Consider the following 18,777-nt stretch of genomic DNA (forward strand, 5'->3'; position numbering starts at 1 on the left):
TAGTTCTGTCGTGTCCATGCATCATCACCTATGTCATGGACACACTTCCTTGATTGACAGCTGTGAGCGCAGGGCTCACAGCTGAAGAAAGAATCCTCCCACTGTCAGCTTGTGTCCCGCTACTGTCAGTGAGGACAAGCTGGGAGTTGTAGTTTTGCTAATGCTAGGGGAGATGCGAGCAGACAGCATACTGAGGGAGGGGGCGGAGACCTGCATAGTGAGGCCACGCCCCCTCCCTTTGAGAGGAATTCAGACTAGTGAGCTAAATTTAAAGTGTAATAAAAAAATAAAGGTGCTAGACACATAAAAAAATAGATGTACATGGTCAGGATTAGGTACTGAGTGATATATTTAAAAAAAAGTTTTTTTGTTGGATCTGATGGGTACGCTTTAACCCCTACCACCCTACAAACGGATCAACCTGTACACAATACAATTGTGATAAGACACAGACATGAATAAAAATACCGTCATAGGCAGAGAAAAACTTAGTGACATTTACATAGAAATTATTACATATGGGACTGAGGCAAAATTGACTTCCATTCTGAAATAATAAATAAACAAAAAAACAAAAAAACATCACAATTAGTAATGAAGTATTAGATCGGTTCTGTAATTTAAGTAAAACGGTTGGGTAGTGTGTAGTGTATCCAAAACACCTCTCTGTTTTGCAGCACCTTTACATGATCACCGCCTCGCCACGGTTTTCATACCAGCTCCACGCCATAGAAGCTTAACGAAGAGAAGTCACCTGAGTGGACGTCACGGAAGTGCCGAGAGGTACCCGAGATGTTCACATGGTGCGGATTCATTATAGCACGAATGTGCTACTGAATCCTCTTCTTAAAAGGACGTATGGTACTAGCAATGTACGATAAATTACATGTGTTGCAACAGATTCTATAAACTACGTAAATGGACTGGCAGTTGATAAATGCATGTATTGGAAAACATTTCTTGGTGTCCTGACTAGAAATAACATTGGTTTTAAGAGTATATTTACACACTACACAAAGTGGAGAACCGCATTTGTGAAAACCTTTAATATGCAACCAAGTGGTGCTACATGGACATTCAGAAACAAAAGCACTGGGGGACAGTATATTACCTAGGATAGGTGCCCGGCGAGACGAGAATATGCAACTCTTACATGTGAACTTAGCCAAAATAGGTTCCTGGAATAGCATGGGTAAGTATTTTTTTGTGATTTTAACTATTTGATGGTACCCGGTACTGTAGGTGGTAACAAAAGTAACACTATCTTCATTAGTGGAACAGCCATACTTAATAGATTTATTTTTGGAGGTGACTAATAGGTCATCTCTATTTCTCTTAAATACTTTGGATTTAGCACTGTTGATAAGTTGTGAAGAGTAGCCCTGTGTGCAAGAAGATCACTCCCCACAATCGATTCACTGTGGAAAAGCTCTTCTGAGGAGCAATTACGTTTAGAACATATGAATTCGCCCACAGACACTTCAAAAACTGTATGTCTGGGATGACATTATTCGGCCCTTAACAGGGAATTGACGGCACTTGGCTTACGGTAGGTGGACGTCTGCACACATGAGCCACTGGCAACCAATAAAATGTCCAGGAAAAGAGTCTGAATTGGATTCCAGGAAAAAGTGAACCTGTCAGGGACCAACTGGGGGACAGGGAGAGTGAACCCTAAACTAACCCTAAAACCGCTCTCCCTGCCTACTTGCCCATCCACCCTAAACGGTGGATCGACAACTGGGTGCCGGCCCCTTCCTGAACTAAAGTGCAGGGGCCTAGTAAAAACACATACTAATAAAAAGTCAGTCACAAACCAGAAAAATACAGGAACATAGAACTCCATAGTATAAAAGTTCAGAAGACACAGATCAGTGAGCAGCACAGGGGACACTATATCAGCGGATATGAACTCAGAGGACTCAGAGGTTGTGAACAGAGGACACTATAGATAAGCGGTCATGAACAGAACTCCAAAGATCTGAATAAAGAACTAATAAACATATAGAGTACAAAACACCAGACAGGAAAACGGATAAGTCTGAACATACTGCAGACTTAGGATCGACCGATTATCGGTTTGGCCGATATTATCGGCCAATAATCACGATTTTGGACATTATCGGTATCGGCAATTACCTTACCGATATGTTGAAAATGATCCGCCCCCTGCGGGTCTCTGGCGGCGGTCTCTGGCCTCGCAAAAGCCGCTGAAGTTCATTGATTTAAAGTGCCCGCTTTAAATCATAGATCTGCAGCAGCTTCTGCGGGGCCGGGGGGTAGAAATAGCCGATAACTTATACCGGAATATCGGTATAAGTTATCGACTATCGGCCTCAAAGTTCACAGATTATCGGTATCGGCCATAAAAAATCAATATCGGTCGATCCCTACTCCAGACCAAACAGGAATAAACCTCCAGTAGACACAGACAGGTAAACCGGATCTGTCGCTAAACAGGAATATCGCAACCCCTCCGAAAACCTCCAGTAGACACGGAGTCCCCATGGACCGGAAACAGTGATGCCAAGTTACAACTCAGAAAAAACAGATACAATAGGATATAAATAGAGCACACTGTTCACACTGGACATGAGACAGGAATAGCAATCCCTCCGAACACCTCAAGTAGACAAGGAGTCACCACGGAGCGGTAACAGAGATCTAACATAGGACACTGTTCACACTGGACACACAAACTGGACACTCCACTAATGAAGTAGCCATTAATAATAGATCCAATTAGACTACTGGCCAGCGGCACAGGATGTGGACAGGATGCTGGTCCAGTAGGAAAACAGAAATATAAAACACAGAACTTCATAAGAATGGATACAAGAGAAAACACAGTGTGAACAGACACATAGCAGAAAGGATATACAAATCCTAAAACCGACTACACAAATACAGATTAAGATCCACTATAAGCATGCCACCTAACCATGGCTAAAACCAGAAAATACAAAGTGCATGCTAATACAGAGTTAGTAGATTAAAAGCTCAAATAAAGAGTGTTTCACCAAGAGCTCCCAGCAGCATGTCCAGCATGTTAGCAAGTCAGGATGTAATGAAGTCAACCACCAGCCTAGAGGCTAGACCAGCCTAGGGGCTAGACCGGGGAACATAAAACTGTTCATTCACACACATGCAATCCAGTAGCTGTGTGTGAACACAGACCACGACAGACATGACAGAACCACAGGTAATAAGGATTATTATTGATATAATTAGGGAAGAGCGAATCGAATGTTATGAATCCGAATTCGTTATGAATTTCAGGAAACATTCGATTTGCAACTAATGCGAATATCGCCGTGATTCTATTGCACAAATCGCTTCATTAAACTCCATTTAGTGCGGTCCAGACTCCAGGGCATCTAAAATGGCGCATTCACATGTGAGGACATGGGGCAAGGAATCCTGGGAAGGCAGAAACAAGGGTAGGCGGGATGACCCTGAATCACAAGCAGGATGCAGCCTATCAGCAGCAAGTCACCCCTGTGATGTCACAGCCTTATATAATTGGCAGCCATATTGCGGCCATTCACTTCAGCCTTTCACTTCAGAGAGATAGACAGGGACAGACAACATTGTGTGTTGCACAGAAAAGCTTTTTCCAGCAGCGCTTCACCTCCTAGTCAAGTCAGCGTTCTGTTGCACAGAGATATGGAAAGAAGGCAGTGTGTGTTTCACAGAAAAGCATTGTTACTAAAGCGATTACCTCCCAGTCACTGTCTACAGTGTTCTATTACAGAGAACAGTGTTTGGCACAGAAGAACAGCAGCGATTCAGCTCAAGCATAAATGCTGCCTAGAAGCACTGATAGGGAAGGGAGTGAGATTGAGAGAGAAAGTGTAATTTCGGGTGTAGTACACAGCGACTGTGTGCTGCAGCACTGGTGTGTACTGCTGGTGTTGAGCACAAACACTTTTTTAAGCGTACTGAAGCGCATTTTTCTGCCTTCATAAGTGCATAGCACATACGTACATTTAAGGCTGCTTTCACACTATGAGCATTCATCTGTTATTAAACGTCCGTTTTCTGTGTAAAAACGGATGTATAATAACGGATTAAATAACGGGTGCTAACGGCTGAATAAATATTCATCCTTTAAAGAACCGTTATAACATCCCTCATGTATGGCCGTAACAACTCTGCCTACAGGCTCCCACAGCCGGGACTACTACTACTTCCATCATGGATCAGACTTTTTTCCATGATGGGAGTAGTAATTCCCTGGCTGCGAAAGTCTGCAGACAGCTGGGGAGGCTACATTAGTGTTTGTACTACAACCCCCATCATGGAACAGAGTCTGTTCCATGATGGGGTTGTAGTACAGGGGCTGAGGGATTGATCGCACCGGGTTTCACTTCTGAGACCTGATGCAATCCGAAGTTATTAAAGGGTACCTCTCATCAAAAAAACTTTTGATATATTTTAGATTAATGTATGCAGAATAACTTTACAATTGCATGTTATTAAAAAATATGCTTATTCTATTTAATTTTCCACTTTGAAGAAATGACCACTAGGGGTCTCCCTACCAGTCCTGGCAGCAAACATTTCAGACTCATGCTGGAGTCCTAAACACTACGAGCTGCCAGTCTGCTTTGTTCACAAAGGAGAACACTCAGAGCTGCCAGCCTGCTTTGTTCACAGCCTGTTTGGCTGTGAACAAAGCAGGCTGGCAGCTCTGAGTGTTTAGGACTCCAGCATGAGTCAGAAATGCTTGCTGACAGGACTGATTGGGAAAAATACAATAGAAAAAAGCATATTTTTCATTAACATGCTATTGGAAAGTTATTCAACATTCATTAATCTAAAATATATCAAAAGTTTATTTGATGAGAGGTACCCTTTAACCCCTTAACGACGCAGGACGTATATTTACGTCCTGCGCCGGCTCCCGCGATATGAAGCGGGATCGCGCCGCGATCCCGCATCATATCGCGTGGGTCCCGGCGCTAATCAACGGCCGGGACCCGCGGTTAACCCTTTAGAAGCGGCGGTCAAAGCTGACCGCCGCTTCTAAAGTGAAACTGAAAGTATCACGGCTGCTCAGTCGGGCTGTTCGGGACCGCCGCGGTGAAATCGCGGCGTCCCGAACAGCTGATCGGACACCGGGAGGGCTCTTACCTGCCTCCTCGGTGTCCGATCGACGAATGACTGCTCCGTGCCTGAGATCCAGGCAGGAGCAGTCAAGCGCCGATAATGCTGATCACAGGCGTGTTAATGCACGCCAGTGATCAGCATAGGAGATCAGTGTGTGCAGTGTTATAGGTCCCTATGGGACCTATAACACTGCAAAAAAAATTTAAAAAAAAAGTGTTAATAAAGGTCATTTAACCCCTTCCCTAATAAAAGTTTGAATCACCCCCTTTTCCCATAAAAAAAATAAAACAGTGTAAAAAAAAAAAAAAAAATAAACATATGTGGTTTCGCCGCGTGCGTAAATGTCCGAACTATAAAAATATATCATTAATTAAGCCGTACGGTCAATGGCGTATGCGCAAAAAAATTCCAAAGAAAAAAAAAGCGTATTTTGGTAACTTTTTATAACATTAAAAAATGAATAAAAAGTGATCAAAAAGTCATATCAAAACAAAAATCATACCAATAAAAACTTCAGATCACGGTGCAAAAAATGACTCCTCATACCGCCCCGTACGTGGAAAAATAAAAAAGTTATAGGGGTCAGAAGATGACATTTTTAAATGTAAAAATTTTCCTGCATGTAGTTATGATTTTTTCCAGAAGTGCGACAAAATCAAACCTATATAAGTAGGGTATCATTTTAACCGTATGGACCTACAGAATAATGATAAGGTGTAATTTTTACCGAAATATGCACTGCGTAGAAACGGAAGCCCCCAAAAGTTACAAAATGGCGTTTTTTTTTCGATTTTGTCGCACAATGATTTTTTTTTCCGTTTCGCCGTGCATTTTTGGGTAAAATGACTAATGTCACTGCAAAGTAGAATTGGCGACGCAAAAAATAAGCCATAATATGGATTTTTAGGTGGAAAATTGAAAGGGTTATGATTTTTAAAAGGTAAGGAGGAAAAAACGAAAGTGCAAAAACGGAAAAACCCTGAGTCCTTAAGGGGTTAAGCAGGGGCGCAGGTGGCATGCTCTGCAACCCTGCGATGTATATTGTGTTTTAACTTTCATTTTTGAATCCCCTGTGGGGAGCCCTGAATGGCCGATGCTGAGGAGCCATTCAGGGCTCTCAGCGGGAGATTTAAAAATGAACATTGTGAGTAGCAGGGGGGCATATCTATATTAAAAGTGCTGTGGGGGGGGGGGAGGGGCAAGATATATAGCGCTGCAGGGGGGGGGCAGACATATAGCCTATATATCTAGCCCCCCAGCGCATTGATATGCCTCCTGCAGCGCATTAGATATGACCCCCGCCGGCGCATTAATAAATACCTCCCCCCCCGCCAGTGCATTTATAAATATACCCCCCGCCAGCACATTTATAAATATACACCCCGCCGGCGCATTAATAAATATATACCCCCCGCTGGTGCATTAATAAATATATACTCCCCCGCCGCTGCATTAATATATATATACCCCTGCAGCGCAAGTATAATGTACCCTCGCAGCGCAGCGCGTCGCATCTATATAGTTATGTCACTGCAGCACTACATGTGAAAAGCATTCTAGCAGCAGCATTGGCAGGCCCGATGCTGCTGATAGAAATACTTTTCATACATAGCGCTGCTATATGTATACAGATGCGCTGGGGGAGGCAGACATAAAGTATTATCTGCTCTCCCCCCCCCCCCCCCCCAGAGCTTCTATATACATATGCCGCTGCAGCGCTATGTATGAAAAGTATTTCTATCAGCAGCAGTGGGGTCCTCCTGGGTCTCCTGCCATGGCGTTTCCTTTCAGTTAAATGTTGACAGATTGTTCACACTGACACTGATGCTCCCTGAATATCTTTGGAACTATCCAAAGACTATCCTCGTTAAAACCTTTCAACAATTTTTCTCTTCGGTCCACGCCCAGGGAGATTAGCTACAGTGCCATGGGTTGCAAGCCTCTTGATAATGTGTTGCACTGTGGACAAAGGCAAATCTAGATCTCTGGGGATGGACTTGTAACCTTGAGATTGTTGATATTATTCCACAATTTTGGTTCTCATGTCCTCAGACTGTTCTCTTCTCCTCTTTCTGTTGTCCATGCTTAGTGTGGCACACACACAGACACACAATGCAAAGACTAAGTGAACTTCTCTCCTTTATATCTGCTTTCAGGTGTGATTTTTATATTGCCCACACCTGTTACTTGCCCCAGGTGAGTTTAAAGGAGCATCACATGCTTGAAACAATCTTATTTATCCACAATTTTGAAAGGGGTGCCAATAATTTTGTCCAGCCCATTTTTGGAGTTTGGTGTGACATTATGTCCTATTTGCTTTTTTTCCCTCACTTTTTTATATATTGTGTATAGCAAAACATGTGTTACTGCAACCCTTTTCTGTGAGAAATACTTCATTTTCTAGAGAAATTTCAGGGGTGCCAACATTTACGGCCATGACTGTATATAATCACTTATATGGTATACTTATCCTGTCCTGTGTAGAGCTGATATCTACCGCATATAGTCCTGTATATAATCACTTATAAAGTATACAGATCCTGTGTACAGCTGGTATCTACCACTATATGGGCACTGTATGAGGGAATACTGGTCTGTGTATATTGGTTTTATTCAGTACAGTATGGCAGTATTATCCAGTTGTTGTGTGTTGGTATATATTTCCTCCTTGTACACAGTATTATTGGTCATGGAAAATTATCTTACCTATGTTAATGTCTTATTTAATTTTCTTATTTATTTGTGTGTAGGGGTGGACCATGAGAAGGGATTTGGGTGGGATAGGGGCGTGCCAAAATTCTGACAAAGATAGCCAGCTATGGTGCTAATCTATCTTTCTCAGTTCCAAAGAGATGAATGTAGAGGCATGTCCAAATGTCACTCCATTCAATCAAGGGGACAAGGGACCCCTGCTCTCATGATCAGTGCATCAGTGCTGGTCCCAGTTTGGACCCCAAACTGATCAATCATCACCTATTCTGTGTACTTTGGGGGGGGAAAACACATCTGTGTACTTTGGGGGGAAAACACATCTGATGCCTGATGAAGCAGCTGTGCTGTGAAACGCGTTGCATTATGGGTGAATAGACGTTTTATCTTGTTACCTGGTGGTTGAGCGCCCGTGTATCCCGTCTATACCTTGGAGTTCTACTGTTTGCTTTGCTACATTTGATGAGACATGGAGTGGCTGCCGACACCTCTATTACATCTCACGTCCTGATCCATTGTTGCACTTGGTGGAGTGTAACCCATTGTGGTAAGGGCAATATCCACCTGCATAAATGGTAAGGCCTGCGCAGCTGGCCTGTAATTGTGGGAGGAGCGGGATGACCATAAGAACCCACGGCTCTCCCCCCTTCAATGACGCTGTGGGTTCTTCGCTTAAGGGTTTGTCACGTGATGTCGGCAGGAGGTGGAGTCACGTTCCCACCGGTCAGCTGACTGCACGAGTCAGCTGACTGGAAGGTCGCTTCAGCCGGCATGGTGGTGGTAAGTGGCCGTGGCTGACCGGGGGTAACGCTGGCTGTTCCCGGACTCTGGAGGTAAGCCGGAGTTCAGGGAAACCCTTGGTCAGCCCGGCCCCAGGTTATTGTATTACATATCGGCATTCGGCTTCTTGCACATGCATATCATTACCGCACTTTGTGAACGGCTTGCTGCGCATGTATATGATTACTTTATTATGTGAACAGTCTCCTGCGCATGCATATCATTACCGCACTATGTGTTAGGCTTCTTGCGCATGTATATGATTACCGCACTATGTGAACAGTCTCCTGCACATGCATATCATTACCGCACTATGTGAACGGCTTGCTGCGCATGTATATGATTACTGCATTATGTGAACAGTCCCCTGCACATGCATATCATTACCGCACTATGTGAACGGCTTGCTGCGCATGTATATGATTACTGCATTATGTGAACAGTCCCCTGCACATGCATATCATTACCGCACTATGTGTTAGGCTTCTTGCACATGTATATGATTACTGCATTATGTGAACAGTCTCCTGCACATGCATATCATTACCGCACTGTGTGTTAGGCTTCTTGCACATGTATATGATTACTGCATTATGTGAACAGTCTCCTGCACATGCATATCATTACCGCACTATGTGTTAGGCTTCTTGCACATGATTACTGCTTTAGGTGAACAGTCTCCTGCACATGCATATCATTACCGCACTATGTGTTAGGCTTCTTGCACATGATTACTGCATTATGTGAACAGTCTCCTGCACATGCATATCATTACCGCACTATGTGATAGGCTTCTTGCACATGCATATCATTACCGCACTATGTGTTAGGCCTCTTGCACATGTATATGATTACTGCATTATGTGAACAGTCTCCTGCATATTTTATCATTTCCACACCACGTGAACAGTCTCCTGCACATGTATAACATTACCGCTCTATGTGAACAGCCTCCTGCACATATATATCATTATCACATTTTGCAGTTCTGTGCCGCTGGGAGGATCTATATGTGTCTCCGGTATACTGAGACTCGCACACCTTTACACTCAATCGGACTCACCGCTCCGCCCCACCCTGTGGCCTTATGCTTCACCCCCACAGCTGCCAATCTGGTCAGTCTAAGGCACGCTACACCAACAGCTGCGCTCACTTCCAACCTTTGTCTCTTAACTAACTTCCTCACAGTTTTCTTTTCATTTATTTTATATTTATACTTCTGTGTTTCCGGGCGGTGTGCCTCCAGCTATTGTGGAGCTACGATTCTCACTTATAGGAATCATGCCGTAGGATTCATGCTGTACACATCCTGGTACCCATGCACGTTGGTAGGATTCATGCCGGTAACATTTATACGCCACACACGCTTATAGGGTTAATTCGTTCTCTACGCGCTTGTAGTTTTATACCGTACACACGCTTTTAGGGTCATACTGTACACCCCCTTTGTAAGGTTTATACTGCACACACGCTTGTAAGATTCATACAGTACACACTTGTAGAGTTTATGCCGTTTACTTGCCTACAGGTTTCATACTGTACACTCGCTTGTAGGATTGTATTGTACATTCGCCCTTAGGATTCATGCTGTACGCTTGCTTGTAGCATTCATACCGCACTCACGCTTGAGCATATTTGTGGGGTGCATGCTTGTAGCATTTACTCTATACACACGCTTGTACATACTTGTAGCATTATGCTGCGTACATACTTATAAGATTCATGCCGTACACACTGGTAGGATATCCTGTACACACGCTTGTTGGATTCTTACTTTACACGCGTTAGGATTATGCAGTACATTCGCCGGTAGCATTTATACGGTACATTCGCTCGCATAATTCATAAAGTTCATGCGGTGCATACCAATGTAGCATCCATACCGTACACTTGCTCTTAGGTTTACGTGGTATACACGCTTGTACTCGCTTGCAGGGTTCATACTACACACGCTCTTGTAGGAGTCATGTTGTACACACTCATAGGAATCATACTATGTACACGCTCATACGAGTCACACTGTACGCACGTTTATAGTATTACATGGCCCCACGCTCGTAGGATTACTACTGAATATGCACTCATAAGGATTGTGCTGCACACCCGCTCGCAGGACTTGTATCACACATGTTTGTAGGGTTATATTACTCGGGTGCACGCGGGAATCAGGCTGCGTGTGCACTCGTGGCATGTGTTCTGTACATGCACTTGCGCTATTTGTGAAGTTCGTACGCCCGCAGTTTTGTGCAGCGCACATGCTCATACAGCACATGGGGTGTGGCCCCGTACGCAGGTATGTGGTCACAATAGTTACTACTTGCCGGCATATTCTCTGCCATCGGTCGTGGTTAGCTTCAGGCGTTCACTGGTGGTCTATACGCGTATATGGTTGGCCCGAGTATAGGTTCATCAAGTTGGTGGTACAGCCATGCATAGCGGTTCACGACAGTTTCACACGTAGTCGTTCTGCACGCATCTTTATATAGGCAAGGTGATACATAGCAGTTGTCGCCGCTGACACATATTCAGAACGACAATTACACGACGCACAGGCGGGGCTTACCCAGTAAACCGTTGCAGACGGGGTATGTTTCATTATCGTTGGTACTGACATGCCTTCTGAACGACACTGACATTACGCATAGGTGGTGTTTACCTGTTAAGCCTGTCATGTTGCAGAAAGGGTACGTCGCATAATTGTTATTACTGACACTCCTTCAGAACAGCAATAACACCACACATAGGTGATGTATACCCATCATACCTGCCACGCCTGCAGGGGGTACGTTGCACGGTTGTTACTGACACGCCTTCAGAACAGCAATAACGCCACACATAGGTGATAAGATTTGTTTTATTATCCAAGTAATCACCTCATGAACCTGACACGTCTTCAGGTTGTGTTTACTTGTGTTGTCGGTGCACCTCTTTTACGATATAGTCACGTTCTCAAAAAACGGAATTCACGATGTTTTGGGTTGTCATGGTACTCGTATAAACTTTCGCACTTACCACTGGGCACACACTTATCTAGACTCAGTTACGCATACAATTCTCGTCCGACACGTCTTCGGATACTTTCCCTCTGTCCTGGTTTAAAGAGTTGTTTATTGTTGTCCAAGTAATCACCTCATGAACCTGACACGCTTTCAGGTTGTGATTGCTTGCGTTGTCGATGCGCTCCTTTCTCTGTGTAGTCATGTCCCAAAAATGTACTTCATGGTGTTCTAGGTTGATATGGTACTCGTATAACGCTTCGCACTAGTCACCGGGCGCATACTCGTCTAGGCCCGGTTACGCATACGATTCTCGTCCGACACGTCTTCGGATACTTTCCCTCTGTTCTGGTTTAAAGTGTCGTACATTGTTCTCCAAGTAATCACCTCATGAACCTGACACGTTTTCAGGTTGTGATTGCTTGCGTTGTCGGTGCACTCCTTCTCTGTGTAGTCATGTCCCAAAAATGTACTTCATGGTGTTCTAGGTTGATATTGTACTCGTATAACGTTTCGCACATGTCACCGGGCGCATACTCGTCTAGGCCCGGTTACGCATACGATTCTCGTCCGACACGTCTTTGGATACTTTCCCTCTGTTCTGGTTTAAAGTGTCGTACATTGTTCTCCAAGTAATCACCTCATGAACCTGACACGTTTTCAGGTTGTGATTGCTTGCGTTGTCGGTGCACTCCTTTCTCTGTGTAGTCTCGTTCCTAAAGATGCTCTTCAGGGTGTTCTAGGTTGTTAAGGTACTTGTATAACGTTTCGCACTTGTCACCGGGCACATACTTGTCTAGGTCCAGTCACGTATACAATTCTCATCCGACACGTCTTCGGATACTCTCTCTCTGTCCTGGTGTTAGACGGTCAGCTAGGTTATAGATAAATGAGCTTGGCTAGACGGTTAGTTTGGCTGTCCCTACAACATACATTTACTTTCACATGTGCTCACATTGAAGCAGTCCAGAATATTGCAGCAGATGCCTTATCTAGGAACAACCTGTCACATTTCTTTCAGGTGATGCCAGAAGCCGATTCCATAGGGGCGCAAGTTCCCCCATTCCATTCACTAGTCATGAACTGAACCAGCACCTTCGGATAGCCAAACGTTTGGTCAGTGATTCCTTGTCCGCATATACACAAAAAATATATGGTACGGCGTGGAACTCATTCTCCATATTCAGATCTTAGCACGCCGAAGGCGACAAGATTTCAGTTCCCTTCCTATTAGCATATGTCGGGTTTTGCCATACCACACTGCATTTATCCCACAATACTATTAAGAGTTATCTAGCCGGTATCCAACACCATTTATCCTTGACCAATACCCGTAGTTACTCTATACTCTCTTCTCGCTTGGTGAAGTCCGCTCTGAAGGGCATCCTTGAGAAGGAAGTCCCTCGCAGCCCAGTCAGACAACCAATCACAGGCAACATGTTCAGGCAGTTGTCCGACTTGTTAGACTTCGCACCATTGGGTATTCGTGATAGCCTCACATTGAAAGCGGCCATGTACCTTGCCTATTATGGGTTTCTCAGACCGGGTGAGTGTACTGCTCGGACTGTCAAAGCGCCCTTTCTTAAGGTCAGTCAGCTGTCACATGTCTCTGATCATTTCGAGCTGTCCCTCAGTCAGACCAAGACCTCATCTCCGGGTCAAACCGTGATTGTCTGGTTTTCCCCACCGTGCACAAATGGTGTCCTGTCACAGTCCTCTGTGAATTGTTGAATGCCTGTGTTAACCTATCAGCTGACGACCCTTTACTCCGTTTCAGATCCAACCCGCTAACTACTTCTCAATTCATCAAACATTTACGCATTTTGATCAGGTCGCTGGGAGGAGACCCGACTTCATTATCCGGTCACTCCTTCCGTATTGGCGCAGCTACAGCCGCTTCTAAGCACGGGGTCCCAGCCCACGCAATCATGAAATTAGGATGTTGGAAATCCGGATGCTACATGCAGTATATCCCTAACCCTCGCAAAGAAATGGCTAGCGCATTCCAGTCTCTTGTGTTGTAATCTGCAATAAACAAACGTTTGTTTAAATCCGGGTTTTGCCCTCTTTTCCAGGCATATTCTTTACGCTGCAGTTATGGCGCACTTCAGACTGCTTAGTTGAGGTTGATAGGTTATTGGTTACAGTTGGTTGTTAGGTTAGTACTAGGGTTGTACGCATATCAGTCATGTAGCAACGACCACAAATGGTAAGGCCTGCGCAGCTGGCCTGTAATTGTGGGAGGAGCGGGATGACCATAAGAACCCACGGCTCTCCCCCCTTCAATGACGCTGTGGGTTCTTCGCTCCCACCCGCCCCCCCTTCTTTTCATTTCATCACACTTACCACAGGGTATGCCCTCTTTTCCAGGCATATTCTTTACGCCGCAGTTATGGCGCACTTCAGACTGCTTAGTTGAGGTTGATAGGTTATTGGTTACAGTTGGTTGTTAGGTTAGTACTAGGGTTGTACGCATATCAGTCATGTAGCAACGACCACAATTATTTATTGTGCAACAACGGCATTACACTATGGAGCGCTGTCTGTTTTTTGTTTCAACATAAACTGTTATGGATTCCACAGCACAACTTTCCATTGTTTTGGTGAAAAGCACACCTGCAGAACATTACACAAGTACAGCCATTTCTAGTAGCGCCCTGCTCCAGGCCCAATGACTATTTAGGGTTCATTAGCATACCATGTGAGCCAGATTAAAAGTGTTTTTTCAAGCACTTAGTTCAAAGAACACATACATGGTGGGAAACCTTATCATGATGCCTTGGTTTTATGCCCTTAATCATGATGACTGGTCCCCTTTAAATTAATCAGGTTGTTAGGTACTTACTGGGAAGGTATGGACAAATGCAACCTAAAATCTGAAGCATTTCCATTTCAGACAATCAAATTAATCATGCAGAATTTGGTGCAGATTTGTTGCATATTTTCCCTATGGACTTTCAATGAAGTTCATAAAAATATCAGAGGTCCAGATTTATCCCTCTGCCTGAGCCAAAAATGTGTCTGATTTGTCCATAGCAACCAATCAGTTGTGAATGGTTACTATGGACACATTAGACACAATTTTGTCTCAATCTGCAATGCAGGTCAATTTTTCAACAAATTTTGTGCAGATGTTTTTTTAACACATGCAGCAGAGATCTCTTAAATCTCATTAATGTTGCTGCTATTATAAATGCTGCAGATTTTCTGCTGCAGAAAATCTGCAATTCCGTTGCAATTTTTAAGGCTTGTTTTAATGCATCCAATTGAAAATAAATAAATCCGCAGTCAGTCTTCCATCTGTCCTTCCTCCAAAATTTTAGATTAGTAAGGGGGGGGGGGGGGGAGCTGGAATGAATAACACACTACTGCAAAATCAGATTGCATGCACACAATGTTTATGGGCTGTAACCACTGACAGACAAAGGTCATTGTAGAAGCTGTATACACAATATGGTAGGCTATTTTTAGTTGAGTCTATTTGTATAGTTGCATTCATTTGTATTCAAAATGTAATGGCAGAGTGAAATATTTGTTGCCAAGGTAAACATATCCTTTAAAGGGAACCTATCATATGAAAAACGCAGTCCAATCTGCAGGCATCATGTTATAGAGCAAGAGGTGCTGAGTGGGAAGGAGTAATCTCGCCCGCTCCCCTATGCCTGCCTATTTACATACCTGCCCTAAACGACAGGTCCATAACCACCAAGACAGTCCCTTCCCATATACGTAAGGAGCGTAATTGTCAAAATAATAAACTACAATGATACAGACTAGGTCCGGGGACAGTGGGGTAACAGACAGACTAACAAAATACGACTATACACTCACACAATAGTCCAGAGTCTAACTAACCAGATCTAAGCTAGGAGAAGTCAAAGTACCAAGTCACTAATACCAGAGGGAATAGTCAGAGAGAGGAGCCAAAGGTTCAAAAAGCCAGATATAACAAATACAGAAGAATTCTAGCTAGAGTACAAACTGAGCTCAATAGCAAGCACTGACTGGGAGTAGACTGCCAGCTTATATGGAGCCAGAATAGGTCAATCAAGGTCAGCTGACCAGTCCAGACAGCCGGGCGTAACCCAGTAACAAAACACAACAAAGAAGCTGTCAGAACCTTTTAACCCTATAGATTCTAACACTGGGAAAACAGATATATAGATTTTATGAGAAAAGTTTGACAATAACATAATTTATTCACATAATCCTATGTAATCATTCAAGGGTAAGTAGTCATGTGGGCGGTCCTATTAGTGATTGACAGCTCTCTTAATGAGCAAATTTATACACAGACAGCTGTCAGTCGCTAAGTCACTACCGCTCACTTAACTAATAAGCACACAGATATTTAAATGAATAAATGACAATCCTGGATTTTTCCCACAAAACTATATATCCATCTGCTTAGCTCCTCCTGCTCTATAATATGATGCATTTTCAATATGGAATATGGTTCCCTTTAAAAGGCTGTACCTGGTGTGTCTATAAGACAAATGCAGCTTGGCAATAGTTAGGTCTTGCCTTTAGAAATGCAGGTTCGATAATTTATATACTAGAATTATCTTGTCTCAGAATCATTACTGTTTAAACTGCTTTCTAACATATCATCTTTCCAATCCCATCACTGCGCCATGATATCCGATTGTACCTGCTCATTACTCTCACCATAGTATGCTATTAGTGACATTCAGATTGATTTCCCAGCCAAGCTCATTTTTTTCCAGCGCTGATCACCTAATAGACATTTATTCAGGTTTTCCCTGGTTGTTCATTTATAAAGCTAGTATTCCGGCTACAGTACATAAAAACTGAATAAAAACATCTTAGCAATTATTATTATTATTTTTTTTTAAATAATCACTTCTTGATTAAACAAGAGACATAATAATGCACTACAAGACTATGTGAGGATTATGAAATTCAGATGCTGCAGAGCTTAATAACCAAATAAAAATAACTATATTGACAAACGTAACAATCAACTTAGTCTAATATGTGTTTATTTGCAGTCATGCGCTTTATATTTCACTTCTTAAACTGCATCCTGAGATAATCTAAAGAGAGTCATTTTACAGAACACTATTTAAAACAGGCTATTATTTGTGGTATTGCAAGAATGCTATAGACTGATTAGCCAAAATATTAACCACCTGCCTAATTCTGTCTACACCCCCCTCATGGAGCAACATGGGGGGATTTAGAGCTCTTTTTTTGCTGACAAAAGTCACACAAAAAGTCGCATTAGCACCTAAGCAAATTTTTTTGCGACTTTTGGCTGGAAGCAAAAAGCGACAAAAGAGCGTACGAAAGTAAATTTTATTTTTCACTTTGCAGTGGTCAGGGATTTATCAAGTGCAAAAGTCGCACAAAAAAGTTGCAAGCCCTCCAAAACAGTGTAAATGTAAGCCAGCCCGGACCTGGCTTACAAAATGGCTTTGGAGAGCAGATTTTTATATTTCCCGCTGGCAGGAAATATGATATAACAACTGTACAAAGGAGCACGGGCTGGCATCACTCTGTAGCCGCACGGGCACCGTCTGATTCTAACCCCGGTACCCTAACTCAGTGTCTCCCACCCTCACATGCTGCACATCTCCCATCTGTCTGCTACCTGTTGCCAGCCTACAACTCCCAGCATGCCCTTACAGTGAGGGCATGCTGGAAGTTGTAGTCTTGAAGCAGGTAGCGGGTGAGAGATGTGCGGCGTGGGCGGGAGACAAGGGGGATGTAAAGCAGTGTCCCCGTCATTATGTTAGGGTAGTGGGGTTAGAATTAGATGGAGCCTGGGCGGCTGCAGAGTTTCTATACCCCTTACTGTAGTTTCATATTTCCCGCTGGGTCCCGTAATTGGCCAGGACCGAGCAGTGAATCACGGGACCCGGCGGAAAATTTTATCTCACAGTAGGGACTAAAAACTTTGCGGCCCCGTTATATGTTAAAAGGAGCCCGGGCTGGCCTCACTGCAGGTGCCCGGGACTCCATGGTAAGGAGCCCGGTCTGACATAACTCTGCAGACTCCTGCAGCCAGGCGGGGCGATGTGTAGGAGCCGTCCCTGCCATCCCTCAGCACTGTGGTACACTCAGAGAGATGGCAGGGACGGCTTCTGCACATCTCCCAGCCTGGCTGCAGGAGTTCCAGGCGGCTCCAGTGTTATGTCAGCCCGGGCTCCTTACCACTGAGCCAAATTTCCCACCGGGTCCCGTGTCACAGGACTCGGCGGGAAATATGAAATTACAGTGATTTTCTGATCACTGCCGGCCAAGGAGCGGAGCAGTGCTTCCCTGGCTTACACGACTACAACTCCCAGCAAGGGCATGCTGGGATTTGTAGTTGTGAGGCGGGTGACCAGCTTGCCACCTGCCTCCTGCCACACAACTACAACTCCCAGCATGTCCCTACGTAAGGGCATGCTGGGAGTTGTAGGGGGGGCAGGTGACAAGCTTGTCACCTGCCCCCTGAGCACAACTCGCAGCATGTCCTTACCGTAAGGGCATGCTGGGAATTGTAGTTGTGCAGAGGGGGGTAAGTGACAAGCTTATCACTGGCCCGCACCACATGACTACAATTCCCAGCATGTCCTTACTGTAAGGGAATGCTGGGAGTTGTAGTCGTGTGGCACGCGAGATGCGCGGGCGGGTGACAATAAATGTATTAACCTATTTTTCTTGTTTTCCTTTTTTTTTCTAATTTCTGATCAGTGTATCCTGTGGACGACTTCGAATTCGGTGGACTGCGTCGATGACCAGCGGTTCTTTTTTTTTATCTGTTTAATGTTAATAAAATGGTTAACGAGGACTTGTGGGGGAGTGTTTTTTAGAATAATTTTTTTTTTTAAAACGTGTTGTTTTTTTTGGCGCTTCTGGGCCAAGGAGGTAACAGGCTGTCATTATTTAGGCTGGGGAGGGCCAGTAACAATGGTCCTTGCCCACCCTGGTAACGTCAGACTGTTACTGCTTGGTTGGTATTTGGCTGAAAATAAAAACAGGGGGAACCCTATGCCTTTTTCTTTTTTTTTTTTTATAATTAATTATTTATGCAAAAAAAAGCATAAGGTTCCCCCTATTTTTATTCTCAGCCAAATACCAACCAAGCAGCAACAGCCTGACGTTAGCAGGGTGGGCAAGGACCATTGTTACTGGCCCTCACCAGCTTGAATAACGCCAGCCTGTTACCGCC

General features: G+C 44.1%; 2 protein-coding genes across 7 annotated transcripts in view; one reads left to right on the plus strand and one right to left on the minus strand.

Annotated features, from left to right (window-relative positions):
• Positions 1–18,777, minus strand: part of SGSM2 (small G protein signaling modulator 2) — a 469,837-nt gene that overhangs the window by 381,731 nt on the left and 69,329 nt on the right. The gene's annotated exons all lie outside the window — the stretch shown is intronic.
• Positions 1,189–18,777, plus strand: part of LOC130358122 (apelin receptor-like) — a 31,240-nt gene continuing 13,651 nt past the window's right edge. The window contains exon 1 of the mRNA XM_056560951.1: positions 1,189–1,192. Coding sequence (XP_056416926.1) covers positions 1,189–1,192 — 4 coding nt within the window. The remainder of the gene's footprint in view (positions 1,193–18,777) is intronic.

This window comes from Hyla sarda, chromosome 2 (genome assembly GCF_029499605.1).
Source record: "Hyla sarda isolate aHylSar1 chromosome 2, aHylSar1.hap1, whole genome shotgun sequence".
Lineage (NCBI taxonomy): Eukaryota > Metazoa > Chordata > Amphibia > Anura > Hylidae > Hyla > Hyla sarda.